Here is an 18,644-nt window from a genome sequence, read left to right on the forward strand (position 1 = left end):
AAATTAAAAGCTAGTACTTCTCGTTTTTGCTTGCTCCTACCATTTGCACTGGGAAATTTCCGGGAAGTTTAATAAAGGAACATATAAAACGGAAAATATATTCCACATTTATTATTGTCGTTTTGAGAGGAAAAAAAAAAAAGGACATTCATAGGTTAGTTGTCAACTTGTAGCTACAACTAATAATCGAAAAAGACGTGTGATGGAACACGAGAATTTTACAAGCGTTTTGGAAGTGTCAATTACGTGACTCAATAGTACTCAATCAATACGTTAATTATAATTAAGTATTAAGTCTTGCATGGTTATTCAGAAATTTTAGGTTCGAATCCAAACCTGTGGATGAAGAATTTGATAGAGTATCAAACATTGTGTGAAAAAAAAAATTATCTGTACAAATTGGGTGAACACCACTTTTATGAAGAAAAAAGATGTAACAATTGTGAGTGTGTTAAGGAATAATTCGGCTAGCCAAAAATAAAGTAAAAAAAATTGAGCGTATTCATACTATTAAAGACTAATAACTCGTAAAGTATAGCCTTCTTGAGATACAAGACTAAGCTCAAATTTGCAAATATATGAACGATACAAAAATACAAAAACATAAAGGAACAGATTCAGGGGTGCAAGAGATTTATTCGAATTTCCTTTGATAAGAAATTCCACAATATATGTACATATAGTAGATTAGATCCCATTAGCTAGTTTATCTTTTACTTCTATATATTTTCTTACTGAAAATCCAGACTTTCGAAATATAAAAAAATGAAAAAAAAACTAAAAGCAGTCAGAGTTACTAAAATACTTAACTACTATAATGGAACTAGAATCTGAATGTGTATATATATTATTCCAATCCCATTTCATTTCATGGGTAAAAGAACAAGGCATTTGTGCCCATACATTTTAATACACAATAATACTGGCATAATCACACTTCCTAATAAATCCAAATTCTCCAATAATCACAAAAAAAAGACTTAATATATTTTTAGCAATATGATGAATTAATCATCTCTGATGTTCCATCATAAGACTAAAGTCCTCAAAACATACGAATCCATCTCCATTTTTATCAACACCTCTTATCATACGCTTACAATCCTCTAACGTACACCGTGAATCACCAATCATTGTAAACACATTAAACAACTCTTCAGCCGTTATCTTTCCATCATGATCAACGTCAAAGAAATCAAACGCATCTCTTAAATCACCGTCACATAATGGCGAACCAAATGCATCTCCATTTAAATCTACTTCATTAAGTAATAATATAACTTCTTCTTCACTTGGTGGCTCGGATCCAACTCGGGTCAAAATTGCCTCTAATTCTTCCTTCCGTATCTTCCCGTCGTTATCAAAGGCTTGTATCTGTTGGAAAATATATAATTACAAACGCAAACTATACGTTTGAAACACGTGTGAAACGCGTTTTCATAGAAACTATAGTAGCTATGGAAAATAATTTTAGTGAATATGATAATATTAAAGAAATTCTATTAAAAACAAGAACTATGAAACCTGATTTTTGAAATTGAAGAAGAAAGAGCTAGTGAGCTGGTATTTTTCGTAGTAACATTGAATTCATTTTTATAGACAAAACATCTAATAACCAACACACTCTTTCAATAAAAGAGACATTATTTCATTTAATATAGTCCCTCCATTACAATTTGTTTATCTGATTTTGATTTAATTTAAAAAAATGAATGACTTTTAAATTTTATATACTTAGAATGTATAAAAATATTCTTTAATCTTGTGATTTTAAACATGTCACCACATGGGAAGAAACATTTTCCTTTAAAAGGAACTAATAAGAAAATTAAAACAGAGTACTTATTATTATTGTTATTAATTTTATTTAAACAAAATTTCTAAAAGTACCTGATATTGAGTAGTGGGTAACACGCTGGTTGGTGTGGATAAGATGTTGGAAGATGAAGAGGATGTTGTTATGGATGATCCGAATGATGGGTTTTCGGATCTTGAAATGGATCGGGTTTTTTTGGATTTGAAGAGCTTAATTTTATTGGGGATGTTTTTGATGAGCTTCATGGTGGAAATAATTGTGATGAATTTATTAGAGAGTAATAATAATAATAATAATAATAATAATAGAAAGAGAAATGAGAGGAGAATATTGATGAAGAAGAAGAGAGGAAGGAGAGGAGATTAAATGGTGGAAGGAAGTTGGAAGGCATAGTGAGCTTCCGCGAAGTTTCGTATAGTGATGATAATAGAATATAAGAGGCTATTTATTTGGGATTTTTTTTTTTTTATCTTGTTTGCTTCCTAATTATGGTTTGAAATCAGCATTTGAACATATATTTCATATCATGATTTTAAAATTTATAAATATAAAATTTGATTCATAAGTTTATTTTTATACAAAAAAAAAAAAAATTCATAAGTTGGTAGATATTTTTAACAATTACTCCCACCAACCATTTATCAACTCTTATTTATGTCTACCATGTGGAAGGATTATATTAAAGAATAGTTACATTACTATTCATGTTAAATTTTCTTTTTTATTGAACTAAAGTTTGATCAATTGATGTTGTATTTTTTAGAAGGGTCTTCTAGTTGCCTATTAATTTTGTAACGAACTATGACTTGCTCATTTGGTAAGATTGTATAAGAATTGAGAATATTTTGATAGTTTTCACAACTTGTGGGGTTTTTATGTCAATAAGAAAAAATAGAACTTAAGAAATTCAAATTGCATGTCCAGACATGGTTCCATCTCATGGTTTGAAACCGTGTCCAAACGGCTCCTAGCTTGTTTGGCAAAACTTATTTTTCTCCAAAAATACTTTTTTTAAATAAAAAAATAGTGCTTCTTTTTTTAAAAAAGTGAGGTGTTTGGCCAAGTTTTTATAAGAAAATAAGTACTTTTGGGGAGAATACCATTTATTATTATGGAACAGAAAGACATTACTGGAATAGAGGAATGAAAAATGAAAATGGCAAGCCTATTTGGCCAAGCTTCTAAAATCAGCTTATTTTGAAAAATACTTTTAAAAAAAAAAATTGTGAGAAGCAATTTGTGTTTGCCCAATTAATTTAAAAAACACTTTTGAGCGGCAATTAACATTTAACCAAGTTTTACCTTTTCATTTTATTTTGAAATAAACGGTCCATAATAAGTGATATTTTTATTTTTTTTCATTTTATTTTGAAATTAATGGCGTTGCACAAAATCAAGAAAACATTGATTTTTTTGCTTTCAATTTTACCCTTACTTAAATAAGTCTTGCATAACCAAGAAATCATTAGATCTACTTCTTTTTCAAAAAAATAATTAATTACTTTCTCGGAATGTGTAGTTTTCTTAAAGGGTGTGACTAAGCTAAAAACACACTTATTATGAAACAGAGGATGTATCATATAGGGACAGGTCTAAGAGGGTGTTTGACTAAGCTTATAAGCCGATCAAACCTGCTTATAAGCTACTTTTTAACTTATCTACCCGTTTGGTAAAATTAAATGTGATTATAAGTCAAGTGCTTATAAGCTAAAATAAGTTAAGAGTCATAAGTTGATCATCCTTAACTTGTCGTTTTTTAGCTTATAAGCACTTCAAGTTTGACAAAAAAATTTACAATTCTATCCTTAATATTATTTTTAATTCACCAAATACCCTTACTGAAATTAAAACCCTAACCCTCTCCATAACTTCACTTCTTTACCTTTTTCACGACTTTTCTCAAAATTGAAATAATCCGAAGTTCTTCTGCATAAAAAACAATTGGATATGGATGATAAAGATATCTATTATAAATCAATCTTCTGTCATCTTTATTACTACTTTATAAAGTTCATTTGCATGTGTTAAGTAAGAAGAGTCGTGATTTGCATACTGAATTTCTAATGTTTTTATCGTAACTCAACTTCATCTCGATGGAATATTCATAATTCCTCTTGGTATCTATGAATTTCTCTGCTTTTAATTTTCTCTATATAAATATTCCTCGTACCATTTAAGTATGCTATTTAATGACTATTTTAGTCAATTATTAATTATTATTATTATAACTTATTATTATATTCTAGCTTATCATATAATAATTTGTACTTATAAAAAATAATTCTAATCAATAATTATTTTGTATTTGGATTAACTTGAAATTTAAAATATTATAAAATCACAACAGTTTAAGGGTATTTAAGTCATTTTAATTTAAGGAAGTTCTTATCAGCATTTTTTAACCAAACACTTCAGTTTCAGGACTTTTATCTAAACACGTAACTGCTTATAATTTGTTACATCAATTTTGGCATTTAATGCTTATCAGCTGCTTTAAATCAGTTAAGCCAAACGGGCTCTAAATTTGTCAGATTGTTGGTCGATTCTTGCTCTTGTAAATCGTCTTGTGTTTGTCCTTATTATTAACAGAGGTTTAGCGTAAAACAAGTGGATTATGTTCAAAAAATTTAAATTTAACTCTCAATTTGATAATTGTGTAAATTAGTTCCAAATTAGAGCTCCATTAGGAGCCAGTAGCAATTTTTAATTCCTCTATGGTGTTTATGTAATGATCAAGATATCTATGTTTTAATAAAACTTTTGAATTTAAACTTTTGAGAATGAAGAACTTTCTCAATTTAAACCGCGAGTGACATGAAAAATGTTCTCATCAAATACAAATTTCATAAACTTTTCTTCTAGGTACATTGCACCAAATTGTTTCTCTACATTATAGTGTGAATTAATTAAGATAGTCAACAAACCACAAATTTTCACATCAAAAAAGTTATATTTTTCTATATCTTTCACAATCCCTTTTGAGTTTCTTTACCAAAATTTTATTATTTTTTAATTTTAGAGAAGGATAGTGCATGTGAAAGATTAAATAAAAATTATTAAATTAGTCCAAGTTTGCCATCACATGCAGCTTCATTCATTTGGTTGTTAACTTTTGGCCAACAGATAATTGGCACACTGAAAAGGCTTTAGCTCACTGTTAACAGCACGTCAAGAATTTGGAATTATTTTAACGTGATATCAATAGGACAACATTTTGCTCGTAAAATAATTATGTGGTCCTAGATTGGAAAATAGAGCTGCAGGAGAATAAAAAAAGATATTTCTAGCTTTCACAATTTGATTAATATTTTTATAGTAGTACTACAATGAGCAGGACCATTGCTGTTTGCAATTAAGAAATTCACTGGAAATTGCAAGTGAATGTTTTCTGGCAGCAAAAAAGGTGATTAGTTATAGTACTTTCCAAATTGAATATCCGATTTTGCAGTTTTATGCGGTGTTTAAAAAGGCGGGGGCGTAAGACGGGGCGTTTTACATATGCCTTGATGAGGCGTAAGCCCTGAGGCACGGGGCGTAAGCCCCATGGGTATTTAATTTTTTGTATTTCATAAAATAATATAATTATAATAAATATTTTTAAATAGGTAAAATTACATAAAAAATATAAAAAAGTGTAAATAAATGAAATATATATATATGTGTGTGTGTGTGTGTTTGATCCTCACAAAAAGTTAATCAAAACAATCCATTATACACCACTTACAACTTGTAATTATATATAATATAACCTTAAAAGTATAAACAATACAATGAAATAAAAGCTATTATGAAATGCAAATCAACTTTAACATCTTAACTTTCAAACAATGAAAAAATCACAATTTGTTAAAACAATATTACTATTATACTATTCATTTTATCTCCCTATAAACAACTTTATTAGTATTATAATTGAAACGTAACTCCTTCATGAATAAAAATAAAATTACTTTCAAATAGAGAAATAATAAAGTATGATAATTTTGATACATAGGGCAAAAGACCAATGACAAGTGAAAATTCACAATTCGGTTATGTATTCTTAAAAGAAATATTAAGTGATATTCACCCTCACGATGTTCTCATATAGTAAATATGCAATACTACGACTTGTTATTTGAGTTATACCCAATCTTCTTATTTCGGTAAATGAAAAATTATTAAGTATCAATCATTTGTTAAAGAATTATGAGAGTCAACGGTTTTAATTAAGGAATTTAACATATAATTGTGTAAGAACTGTTAGGCGAGCCCTGAGCGTTGGGCGTGTTTAAGGCGTACAATCGAGCGCTTAGGGTGTAAGCCTCATAGGAATTAAGCCCCACACGTGAGCCCTGGGCCATTTTGCTAGTGCCCCGCCCCGGGGCGAGCCCCGAGGCGAGTCCCAGAACTGCCTTTTAAAACACTGGTTTTATGTTATCGAGGTTCGGTAACTAACGTTTATAATTAACTAATGGGTGAAAGTTATTTTCACCCCCCAATTGTACTTTAAAAATCAACCCTCGCTCCCCCCCCCCCCCTACTAATTATGAATAATAGATATTTTCTCACCTTTATCATATGCAATGCATATTTTATCCTTGACATTTTCAATCCTTCATCTATGTAAACCTTTTCTCTATTATATATAATATTTTTCTTTTAACCTAGCTATTTATAAAATTTTATTTAAGTTCATTAACATTATAATTAGAACAATCCTTTTATGAATTTATCACAAAATGTAATGTTGTTTTTTATGATTGCTATGTTAATATTAAATTCATTGAGTATGTACATATGTATGTACATGCATGTGTATATGTATATTGAGTTTCATTCTCTCTTATACTATTGTGTTTAATGATAAACAATTTTTTGTTGTCATTAATGAAATATTTTTAAAGTTATAACTTAAAATTTATTTATGATATAATTAGATATTCTTTTAAGAATTTGTTATAGATATACCTCTATTTTTGATAATTATTTTTGTATTACATGCATTGTAATATATTTACAAAGTTATTATTACCTATTATTTTCACGTATATAATAGATATTAGAGTTTTGATTATTATTAATAAAATAAAATTCTTAATTCTTTTCATTATTTCATTACAGAACGAAATTAACTTATACTCAATTAATATTTCTCACTTTTCTTTTTTCGTCTTGAAAATAATGTTTATTTTTTCTATGGAAAATTTGTTAAATAGATTTTAGAAAATAAAAAAATATCATGATTTTACAGAAGTAAAAAAGAAGAAGATATGTTGATAATGTATGGGTAAAATAGGCACTTAAGAAAATCAGTTAGAATAAAGAGGGGATAATATCTATTATTCAAAATTAAGGGGAGAGTTTGATTTTTAAAGCAAAGTTAGGGAGCGTAAACGATTTTCACCCTTAACTAATTTATTGAAATAGGAAGTTGTGCTTTGACCTGTGGTGTTAGATTTGACCCACAAATGTGTAACCCGTACAAATTATAGGTTGAATAAGTTATATTTCTTAATGGGTCAAGTTGGATTGTAGCCCGAGCTGACCCATCTTTTGAAGGGGTTAATTACTTAATTTTGTGTTATTAGTGGGTCAATTAATCAACCGTCCATTTATCACCCTTAGCTTTGACTAATTTAAAAGCGGAGAGGCTGAAGATCATTTCACTATATCCCTTTGAATCATATTAATTGTCTTTTGACGTTTTTACTCATTATTTAGAAAAGATTTAGTAATTTTAATCATAAGAATGTTTGAATAAACTTTCCTAAGATTACCTATTTATTAATCATCTCCGATCATTAACTGGGCAGATATATACTTCAGGTACATAAATTAAAAGAATTATTTTCTTTCTTGCTATATAAGTTCTGAATTCCCATGGATTCATTGCACCAAATCTTTTCGTTGGATTGCGATTCTATTCTTCACTCAATGATCATTTTTCAATCAGTTTGGTACTCAATGACCAGCTTTGAGTTTGTAACGTAGAACTCCAATCTTTTTTACAACACTTTAAGAACATTTTGTATCTACCAGTTCTTTCTGTGTTTGCTATCGACGCTGCTAAGGCAAACAAATTAGAAACAATTTTTATTTGACAAGTATCGAATAATACCAGAGGCCGAGAAGCCAACTCCACCATGATCGAATAATACATGTTGTGTATACACTAAAAAAGAAAGTACAGAAATGACAACAATTCTTTGACAACAAAAATAATATTGTTGGCAAAATTCAATATTTGACAACAACTTAGTTTTATTATTGGCATATATGATGAAATTTTTAAAAATGAACTTTTTTTTTGTTGCCAAATAATTTAATTTTAATTTGTTGCCGTATTGTTGCATTTTTTTTTTGGCAACAACAAAAAAGTTGTTGCAGGTCATTGCAATAACTAGGGCTCTGCATATTAACGGTTAAATCAATAACCCGAACCGGTTAATGGGTTATTGGCTCAATGATTTGGGTTAATGGATTAATGATTCAGGTAACGGGTGGTGCCCTGTGGTTATTGGCTTATTGGATCGGGTCACGGTTTGACCATTTTTGTTATCGGGTTACCCGATAACTTGATAACTAATTATTTAATTACAATTTTACCATTTCGTATATAAAGTCACTTGGACAGTTGGACTAGGGTTACTTGACTTCCATTTCATAAACGACGCTTTCAGTTTTAAGCTTTTCTCTCTAGTCTCAACTCTCAAGTGGCCTGATCTTTATATCAATTCATGTGTGAAGCTTTTAGTGAGAAAGTTGCTGCAATTTCATGAGGTGCATTTTATATGGTCAAGCCAGTAGCTAATGCAAGTAATGCTGTTAGCCTGTTATGTTGTTGCTGTACAAAGTGCTGCAGTAATGAAAAGTATTAGTAATGAAATTGATGAGTACAAAAAGTTCAAAGAAGTGGTTGTAGATAATGCCATCAAAGATGGTAAGAGTAATAATTAGTAGAGGTACTTCATTGAATTGAAAGTTTAGTTTGGTTGGTTAATTGTCTGTAATTAAGTTTTGTGCTATTGTTCTTGTTTTTGTTATGTAGCTATATGTCAAGCCATTTTTTTATGGGTTCTCTTCTTGAAAAAATTTCGTGTGAAATCTTAACGGTTAAACTGATAACCAAATCGATAACGATCAATAACCGATAACCCAGTAACCAATACCTTAACGGTTCTTTAACTGTTCAACATGTCTACAAACCGATAACCGATAACTTTCAAACCCGAACCGAACCACCCGATACGCAGCCCTAGCAATAACAGCCGATGGAAAAAATTTATGCAACAACATTAAAAAATACTTTTTACAACAATAGTCAATACTATGACAACAAATTTTTTTTTGTTGGCAAATGTCTTCTTCTTGTAGTTTCTTTCTTGCAGTGATATTATTAGATTATGGAATATACTAGTGCATAATTTAATCAAGTTTTTTATTTCGTTGCTAGATAAGGTTAGTTGGATTTATGTTTTCCCTAGTTAGATTGTAAATGATGTTACATCTTTTAACTTTTTGAGACTGTTTATGCATAAATACACTAAAGTCATTTATTGTCAAAAAAAAAAAAAAGGCTCCGCATGGAACGTTAATCTTGTAATAATGCATATATTTTTTTTTAATATTTATTAACTGTCTCTTCAATTGAAAAAAGGGTAGAACTCCAATTTGTTATCAATTTTATTTATTGCATGTTTGTTATCGGAGAAGATAATGGGGCTAGCTTTGACCTCATTTGGGTCCCATTCGTTATGCTAAGTCGATCTATTGTCAAAATGTATCTTTGCTAGTGAATTTGCTTCTCGAACTGTGTTGATTTTAAGACTTTACCTCTTGTCTCAAATTAATATACTTTCTTTCCGGCAAAGTTTTACTTATCACAATTCACACATACAAAAAAATAGTACCTTTTTTTCTACCAAATCTTACTAAAAGGTGTCTCCGGCTCTCCGCCATTGGTTACTTCTTTAAGGACCATTTTGCATTATTTTGTAGCTTACAATATATTTTTTTTTTAACGTTCCAATCAAAATTCCTAGGTATCTAGAAGGTTAAATGCCCCACAAGAACCTTTGTTATTTAATTAAGTATATACGTATTATGTTTATAGACATTAAGACGAGAATTATCTAACTTTTATGTGGAGAGTCCTGTTTTGTGTGCTGAGATTGCTACATTTGTCCCTCTATGAAAAATATGTATATTTTTGCTTGAAATTTCTTGTTACGCTGGTCCATTTTGGATGCACTAAAGTATTGAAAATTTCATTTTTTTTTGGCAAGCAACTTTCTCTGTTCTCACTTTGGAGAAAAGATGTTTTCATTTGATATTAACTCGAGACTCTATATTAAAAGGTTGATCTAGAATTTTAAATTAATTTCACAAGCACCAAGTTCAAAAGTCACAAAACCAAAAGAATTTCTAATATCCTTTTATTAAATTTGTTGTAACTTTGTAAAATCTATGTCTAGGAGAATACGTTTTAAACCTATCATAGTAGTCCTTAACAAATTTAAAGTACAATATTCCGAACTTTTGGTTCATGATACACCAAAAATATTTCTGGCACTATAATGTGTGAAATCATCCAATGTCAATTGCTACTCTACTTTCGATCTCTTTGACGTTTAATGGGATCTAAGCGCAAAGTGAAAAAAAAGTGTGAGTGTTAATGAAAAAAAGTGTAAAAGAGGAAAAACATACCAAAATATATGTTAAGAATGGTAACTAAAAGCACCAATAAAGAAATGTGGACAAAGGGATTTAAAGAATTTAAAATAGTAAAATATTTATTATTTAGTGCCGTCTCTTTAGGATAACATCCACAAGCGATGAGACGCGTGCATGATAATGGCTCTAAAGCGCCCGCTAAGCAAGGAAAAGCGCTCAACCTGTGTTGAACCTAACTTCAGGGCAAGCGCATGCTTTCAAACAAGCCTTTGACAACGCATCACCCAAATTGCAGAAACAGTGCCCCATGTTTATGTAAATTCATGATTGAGGTCAGGGGCGGATCCACCCTTTAGGGTGGGGGTGGCATGACACCCCTAGATTGATAATTTTTTTTATATACCTATGTTGCAATTTGCTTAAACTAGGTTAAATATTTGATCCTGCCACCCCCAGTCGCAAATTAGACAAAGGTGCCATGGCTGGTAGACACAAGTTTGAATTTATCTTGAACATTTTCGAATCCCGTTTTTCTTTGTGCTTTATAGTTTCTTTGTATCAGTAATTCCCTTTTCGGCTCTCCCAATTTTCTATTTATCTTTTTATTATTTATATTGTCTTTCCTCTATTCTATTATTTTATCTGTGATCTCTAGCGAGAACACACAAATAGAAACTTCAAAATCCCTTAAATTAAGCATTTTTCTTAATTTCAAATCTGTGAGTATTTAAATCGAAAAACTTGGGTCTCAAGGGGAATTTTGGATTGAGATCAAAATTCAATTTATTTTTATTTTTTATAATTTCTTTTGTTTATTATTCCCTCCGTCCATGTTTACTTGCATCTATTGTCTATAATTGACTGGGGACACTCTTAATAATCAATAAATAAAATGAGAAATGAATTGGAGTACTTAATAATAAGGGTAAAATAAGTATAAAATGATAAATTATGTCTTGTTTTTTCAAACTATACAACTTACAAGTAAAAGTGGACATATATTTTTAGTATAGTGGACAAATAAAAATGGACTGAGGGAGTGTATTATAAAAAATTATGCTATTCTATAATTGTTAAATTCAATTTAAATCACTTTACTACTTAAATTGTGATGGAAATTTCACAAGCATTGTTTAGAAAAAACATGAAATTTATGATTTATTTTTGAGAACTTGTAGTTTAAATTCTACATTTATAGGGTGTAATTACCTATTGAAGAGTTTTTCTATTATTTTTCGATTGGTGTAATTCCCTTATTGAAGATGTTATTTTACAAGTTCATTTTTTAATATACATAAAAGATGCAAGTCCCTTGGTGAAAATGTTGATTTTACCTTGTTGTTAATGGGTGTGATTCCTTTTTTAAGATGTTAATTATGTTCGTTTTTTTATTTTTGAGATGTAATTTTCATATTTGCAAATAAAAAAAGGCCTATTAAGTTGACCCGAATAAATTAAAAAGAGATGGATCCGACCCAACACGTTCCTAACAAGATGTACATTGAAGAAAATTATGGCACCCGACACCTTCAAATCCTAGATCCGCCTCTGATTGAGGTGGTGTAGACTTTATACTAAATTTAAGGCATAAAGCTAACTAACCTTTGAAAAATCTCCTGGCCACGGTTTAAAGAGTAGTCACAAACACTTAATTAGCAGATAATAAGCACATGCAATTCCTTCCAACAATAGAGACATTAGTCAAACCACTTTTACAAGGAGAAAGAATAAGTAGAACATCACAAATAAGTGGACTATAGCTTCCCACAGTTTTAAAATGCAGTGTCTAGTTCAACATCCACAAGCATATGCCAACATAATTCCCTCCAAATGATAGCCACAAATCCAACTATAATCTCTTCAAAAATATCATGTCAAAAGTAGTGGCATATGTGATCTTTGACAGCAGATCAGGTTATCAAATTTTAAAAATATGAGTCAAAATTCTGTGCATTCACACTAGAAAGAACTTTTAGGGTATCAGGTTAAGTTGACCTACAACAACAGGTAACTCTTCATATGAGGCTTGATATGATAACCTGAAAAATAGAGTAATAACAAGCTATAGCTCGTCGGTTAAACTAAACACGACATGATCATATCATATGATCTGATTTTCTGTTACTTCCTCTACTGCATCTTCCAATCTCTGATCATTTTCTCCATCTTCTGATACTGAGATTATATCCATATCCTTTTCTGGACTTTCGAGTTGCACGCATTCGGCCATCGGATCATGCAAGGAACTGTTATTTTCTGAATCAAGACTCCTATTTAATGGAGTCAAGTCTCCTCTCCTTACCACATTGAAGACAATCCCATTGTTAGTCCTCTCAGTCTGTAGTAAATCACCTTCAGCTACAATAATTTTGATGTCTCTTTGATCAAATTCTGTATCTGATCTTCTGTCTGGTGTTGTTACCTGTTGATTTTTAACAAAGAAACTTAGAGAAATAATAGAGGAAGTTAACAGAAACATACTGACTACGAAGTCAATGGGAACTATCTTGTTAATTACTCGGAGACATACATTTATAGCTTCAAATTCTAGCTGAAAAATAGAAAATATGCTACTGACTTACCTGCAAAACCAAATCACAAAGAAAGAGAAAACTAACTCCTACATTCAAGCCACAAAAGACTCTAATAGAAAACAATTTGAAATCCTAAAAGTTAGCTACTGAGAAACTGATTTTCTACAAATCTTTTAGAGATAATACAACTATCTATTTTGTTTCTATAATATCCTGAGACATATTTTTAACATTACCCGTGGACTCGGGGAAAGAGGCTCCCGGCCTATAACCATCTGAGGAACAACAACATTGTTGAGGTCAATACTCAATCCTCTGTTCGATCGTTGTGAAGCATTATTTTCCAAGTTATGGACATAGTCGATAAACTTATCAGCCGATGTTGTCCTCATCAAAGGACCACCAGATCTTGTCCAAGAATTATAATCCGCGCTTTCAGACTCACTGTCACTAACATGATGATCATGCGTATTCCTATTATTAGAAAGCCAATTTCGCGCAAAGTCTTCTTCAAGGGAGCCTGTTGAATTCTCTCGCGCAATGCAATTCCGAGAAGGAATTTGTCGAGAAGCATTAAGCCTGACAGTACTGCTTGACAAGCCGTGTGAAGTGGCTGCTGCTCTGTCGGCGCTCCTTTTTAGTCTACGCATATGGTTGAGTATTGCAACACACTCATCAAGAGCAAGCTCAATTCCACAATTTGCCTTAATGGCTGATAGTTTCTCCCAAGTGCACCTCCTCCCTTGATTTGCTGCCTTTTGAACCTCCAAAGTAGAGGGGTTCTGTATGAGTTTCAAGTACTGTATCATAAACAACATATGGTGGGAGGTTAGTTACGAAGCCAAACTCGAAATCTTGCAATCAAAATAATCTTCGCCCAACAAAGTAAACATATTGAAACATGATGTTTAACTACAGGTTCCAGTTTAGAGTGAATAGCTAAAGTAAGAGGACACAAAAGTAGAGGTCATTTAACCTTGAAAATATAAGAGCATCAAACTTCTAGGAATCCTCATTCTGGTGGAAAATGCTTAATTAGTCCTCCGGCATTTAGCATTTAGCATTTAACATAATGTTATCGAACATTTAGGGCGTCTTTCCACTTTGTCAAACAGCAGGTAAAATTACAAATTTCTCAAAGATGCAAATTATTATTGAGCCTTAAAACAGCCACTAATTCTTACTAGGAAAAGAATCAACACTAGTCATGGACATACCTGAGCAAGAGTGGCAGGCATTACAACGGTGACGTCACCCTCCCAATCTTGAGCAAATAGCTTGGCTAATCCCCCCAAGGGAAAACCAAGTTTCAATACCTGATTACATCTGTGTTTCACCTCCATCTCAGTAAGATGAGCAAGCTGCATAGCGAAATACTTATCGTTACATTTGTCCACTTAACTTTTCTGTCTTTTGAGGCAATAATAAAACTCACATCAGATAGCAAAAATAACTAGGGACATGCAAAGACAATTAACCAGTAAGTACTCTTAGTTACAGCCATCAAGAAAGAGACAGAAAGAAAGTATCAGCATAATTTAGGCAGAGAGATATAGCTGAATATAATTTCATAATTTCAAACACTTGCGTACAGGATATTAAAGAGATAGTAAATCAATTACCTTGGCAGCAAAGTTGCCTCCATAAGCTCTTACAAACTCTTTGATCCTGAGTAAGGGAGCGATATGTGGATTCGCCTGGCTCACAATAAAGTGATTTACATTGAAGAGCTCTTTTAGCTGCATCATAGGCAAATCAATCTCCAAGCTACCATCCCTCCATCGACGAGCAGATGAATTACCAGAAGCCGCCTGATCAGGTTCCCAATGAAATGGTGGATGATAAGGAACGAGATTTCCACTTCTATCCTTTGCCATCAGTTCTTGAGCTTCAAACAGACCAGGAAAGGCGCAAGAAGCAGTCACAGCACTCCATATAACAACATGAGGGGAAGTCAAGTAGTTCAAACATCTAGGAGGTTCATGTTTTCTAGGCGAGCAAACTGTAATCCCTAGAACTCGACCAGTCATATCGTAGGCTTCTTGGAAAGTAAGATTATTCGTGAGATGGCGTAACATCACCTGCAACTGCCTAATCTCATGTACAGCACCTTGTCTCATGATCCTCCTGAAAACAGTAAAGATTCCGCCCATCTGTTCAAATGGTTGCAACGCGTGCCAAGAATCCTCGAAGAAACTCTGCAGCTCGGGCCAAGACCGAGTTGCAACAACAGAACACATAATTGATCCAACACTTGAACCAGCAATTATCCTAGGCATGAGCTTGTGTTCTACCAATGTCTTCACCACACCAACATGAAAAGCTCCTAATGAAGCGCCCCCGCTTAAAAGCAAAGCTGTTCGACCAAAAGCATGTCTTGTTTCATGCATAAAAGAAAGTTTCTCTTCCAATAAAATCTCATCTGAATCAGAGTCACATACCATTTTCAACTGAGTTGAAACCTCGTCGATATATTCTTTAATAAGTTTAGGCACATGAAGCCTACCCTTATGAAGTTGTGGATTACACATATTGCCAAGATTTCTCACTAGGTCAGCCCTCATAAAGAACATAATGTCTCTTAAAGATCCTTCATGACGACGATGTTGAAGTTCTTGGAGTTTATTTATAACTAATTCTTCATCATAAAACTCTGCCTCATTCATTTTAGGGGTCTCTTTCTCCAACATTTTGGCAGCATGAGCCCACTCCTCATAAGTTAAGGCAGATCTCATGTTCTTCCAAAATTTCCTCTTATAAGCCATATCAGCCCTGATTTTAACATTCGTGTATCGCCTCAACAAGAAGGCTAGAAGTGTTACTAACACTAATATTCCTTGTGGGTTACGAGGATGAAACCATTTGATCAAAGGTGTCAAGTAGTATGACAAATAGTTCTTGATCTTGTACAAGTAGTATATCAAGAAATGAAAGACTTTGTGCCTCAACCGCGCGATTGATTTGCAGAACAGGACTCTAAAGGCTACTGTTCTATCCACAATTGAAGAAGGTCCAATTGAAAAGAAATCAACACTAGCCTCATTACTTATGTCCATAACTTAATGAAATATTGGCAAGAACCAATACATAGATTGTAAACAACTAAGATTAAGAAAATGAAGAAAATAAATCACAACATTTAGGTAAGTCAGATGGCATCAACAATTAAACACTAAAGCATGTGTAAGTAGAGTTCAAATAGTGACAAAAATAATTCAAACTGACTATCTCAATACAAGTCAAAGAAAGAAGTAACAAATTAGCTTTTTTGGAAACTAAGCAAAAGCACAAAATCAATCAACACATTGGGTCTCAGTTCACACTTCCAACTAGAAAGAGAGATAAAAAAGATCCAGAATTTCACTTCAAGATTCAATTTTTATCATATCTACCAAAGCATTTTCCAAAAGGGTCCTAGGAGACAACATGCATTTAAAAAAAAAAAAAAGTTACCAAAAATTTCAAACACTTCCCATGGGTCCTCAGTTCACACTGACAAGTAGAAAGACTGAGAATTTCACTTCAAGATTCAATTTTTATCAAACCTACTAAATCTTTGTCCAAAAGGGTCCTAGAAAAAACAGGGAAAAATTAAAAATGGACAGAGCAATGGCATGTTGTATGGGTTTAACAAATAATTGGGATTGGAGAATAGTAAGGAAGTCCATAACTTTGAGTCAGATAACGATATGGGTTCTATATGTGTTAGCTATTGGAAAAATATGGACAGGCACTAGTCCTATTGGAACTTGAAACCAATTTTTATAGTAATACTATTCATCAATTCCCATGGATTGTTACATTTAGCAAAAGGACAATAGTAAGGCATGACCTATATTTGTTCTATTATCCTCTTTGTCCTTTCTGCTTCTGGCCATGTCAATATGGTCTTGATTAATGTGACAAATTCTTGGATATATAGATGACTCGATTTCACTTATGTAACATCTTTTTCATTGGCTGCTAGGTGTTTTTAATTGCTTGCAAGCAATTATTCATATAGAAGAATTTTTGGAAGTGTGTAGAAAGATGTATAGATTGTTTTGGGATAAGTATATTAACAGTTTAATTATGTAGATTGGAAAAATGTTTCAGAATAAAAAGGCAACGGGGCCTTAAGTATAAGGTTATCAAGTTGAGATGAAAGATGATTAAACCAAGTCCACCGTTCACTCTGTCACCAAATGCTTAGTTGTTAGTTGCAACCAATTACATGACAAATTCTTGGAAAGGTATCATGTTGATATTGGTAGAGAGAATAAGTTATTGTTTCTTATATAGTTTTGGACGATCTCATCTCATAAACTAGGGATCATAAAATTTTTAGTCAATCGGCTGGAAGAATTTTCACCCATGTAACCGTAATTGTTTAATTTGTAGTCACCGCTGCAAAAATTGGATATACAGCATTGTCTTTGGGGGTCTCTTTAGAAATGGTTAAGAGAAGTGAACAGTGGAATACTCAGGTGATTACGCTGAAGTGTACTTCAATTCTCGTTACAAACTTATGGAGCATCGAAAAAGGGTTGAGCTTAGGAAAAGAAATGTAATACAAAGACTTAGAAACGGAAATAGACTACCTACTTGCCGAGTACAGAGGGAGGCGAATCAATATTGCCGACTTTCTGACAAACGAAAGGTACAACAAAGTAGGCCCGGGCATAAATATCGAAAATTGAAAAATCAGATCGAATCGAACTGAACTTCAAAAAATCGAAATCGAAAGAACCGAACCGAACTAGTTGGGTTCGGTGTTCGGTGTCCACCTTCAAAAAACCGAAACAGAAATAGCTGAATTGAAGTTTGATAAAATCGAACCGAAGAACCGAACGCTCACCGAAATTTAATACATTACCCAAAAAAAATTAAAATAGTCCAGACCCATTAAACTTAAGCCCAAAAAAACCCAATTGTAACAAACGCTCTTTTGCTTTTGTATCCCTAATGTTTCTACTCCAATTGAGAAAATCAAATATCCTTAATAAAAGAAGGTGAGTAGGATGTATCTTTAGGATTAATGTATGTCCTTTATGTGTTTTCTTAGTTATTCTTACTGTATGTATATAACACCTAATAATCCTATATCATAGTTATGGTTTTCTGTTCTTATGTATCCGATTTGTTTGTTTTTTATTTCAATTTATCAGTTTTATGTTTTATTGCTTTTAAGAATATGAATTAGTGTAAATGAAATATCTTCTAATATCATATCAAAAAAATCGAATTAAAAAAACCAAAAATGAACCGAACCGAACCGAACCGAAATTCAAAAAACCGAAACCGAAAGAATCAAACCAAACTAGTTTGGTTCGATTTTCGGTATCCACCTTCAAAATACCGAAACCGAAATAGCCGAACCGAATCGAATAACCGAATGCTCACCCCTACAAGAATGAAGAAGATGATCTGTAATAATCTGGGAAGATACGTTGAAGAATATGGAGCTTCATAGCCTGGCAGATTTCAATTTTGTAGCTTATGAACGATTTAAAATTTTCTAGCCTTTCCAATTAAAAGGGTAAAAACATACACTGATACACGTACCTTATGCCAGAGCAACTAAGAGTGAAGGGCTTAATCATAGAGGAGGACAAAATGATGATATAACTATTATTGTTGCCTATTTCCTCTGATAAAGG

At 32.1% G+C, this 18,644-nt stretch overlaps 2 protein-coding genes across 2 annotated transcripts; both read right to left on the reverse strand.

The window, feature by feature from the left end:
- Positions 1-820: 820 nt before the first annotated feature.
- Positions 821-2,183, reverse strand: LOC132607465 (probable calcium-binding protein CML35). The gene is made up of 2 exons (XM_060321437.1): positions 1,891-2,183; positions 821-1,374 (listed from the first exon to the last, which is right to left on the reverse strand). The coding sequence occupies exons 1-2, from the start codon at positions 2,059-2,061 to the stop codon at positions 1,012-1,014; spliced, it is 534 nt and encodes a 177-aa protein (XP_060177420.1). The 5' UTR covers positions 2,062-2,183; the 3' UTR covers positions 821-1,011.
- Positions 2,184-12,302: 10,119 nt separating this feature from the next.
- On the reverse strand, positions 12,303-16,732 carry LOC132605498 (triacylglycerol lipase SDP1-like). The gene is made up of 4 exons (XM_060318631.1): positions 14,628-16,732; positions 14,223-14,366; positions 13,242-13,805; positions 12,303-12,893 (listed from the first exon to the last, which is right to left on the reverse strand). Exons 1-4 carry the CDS (start codon positions 16,059-16,061, stop codon positions 12,573-12,575), a joined length of 2,463 nt encoding a protein of 820 aa, XP_060174614.1. The 5' UTR covers positions 16,062-16,732; the 3' UTR covers positions 12,303-12,572.
- Between the last annotated feature and the right edge of the window lie 1,912 nt (positions 16,733-18,644).

The sequence above is a fragment of the Lycium barbarum genome, chromosome 8 (genome assembly GCF_019175385.1).
Source record: "Lycium barbarum isolate Lr01 chromosome 8, ASM1917538v2, whole genome shotgun sequence".
NCBI classification, from domain to species: Eukaryota; Viridiplantae; Streptophyta; class Magnoliopsida; order Solanales; family Solanaceae; genus Lycium; species Lycium barbarum.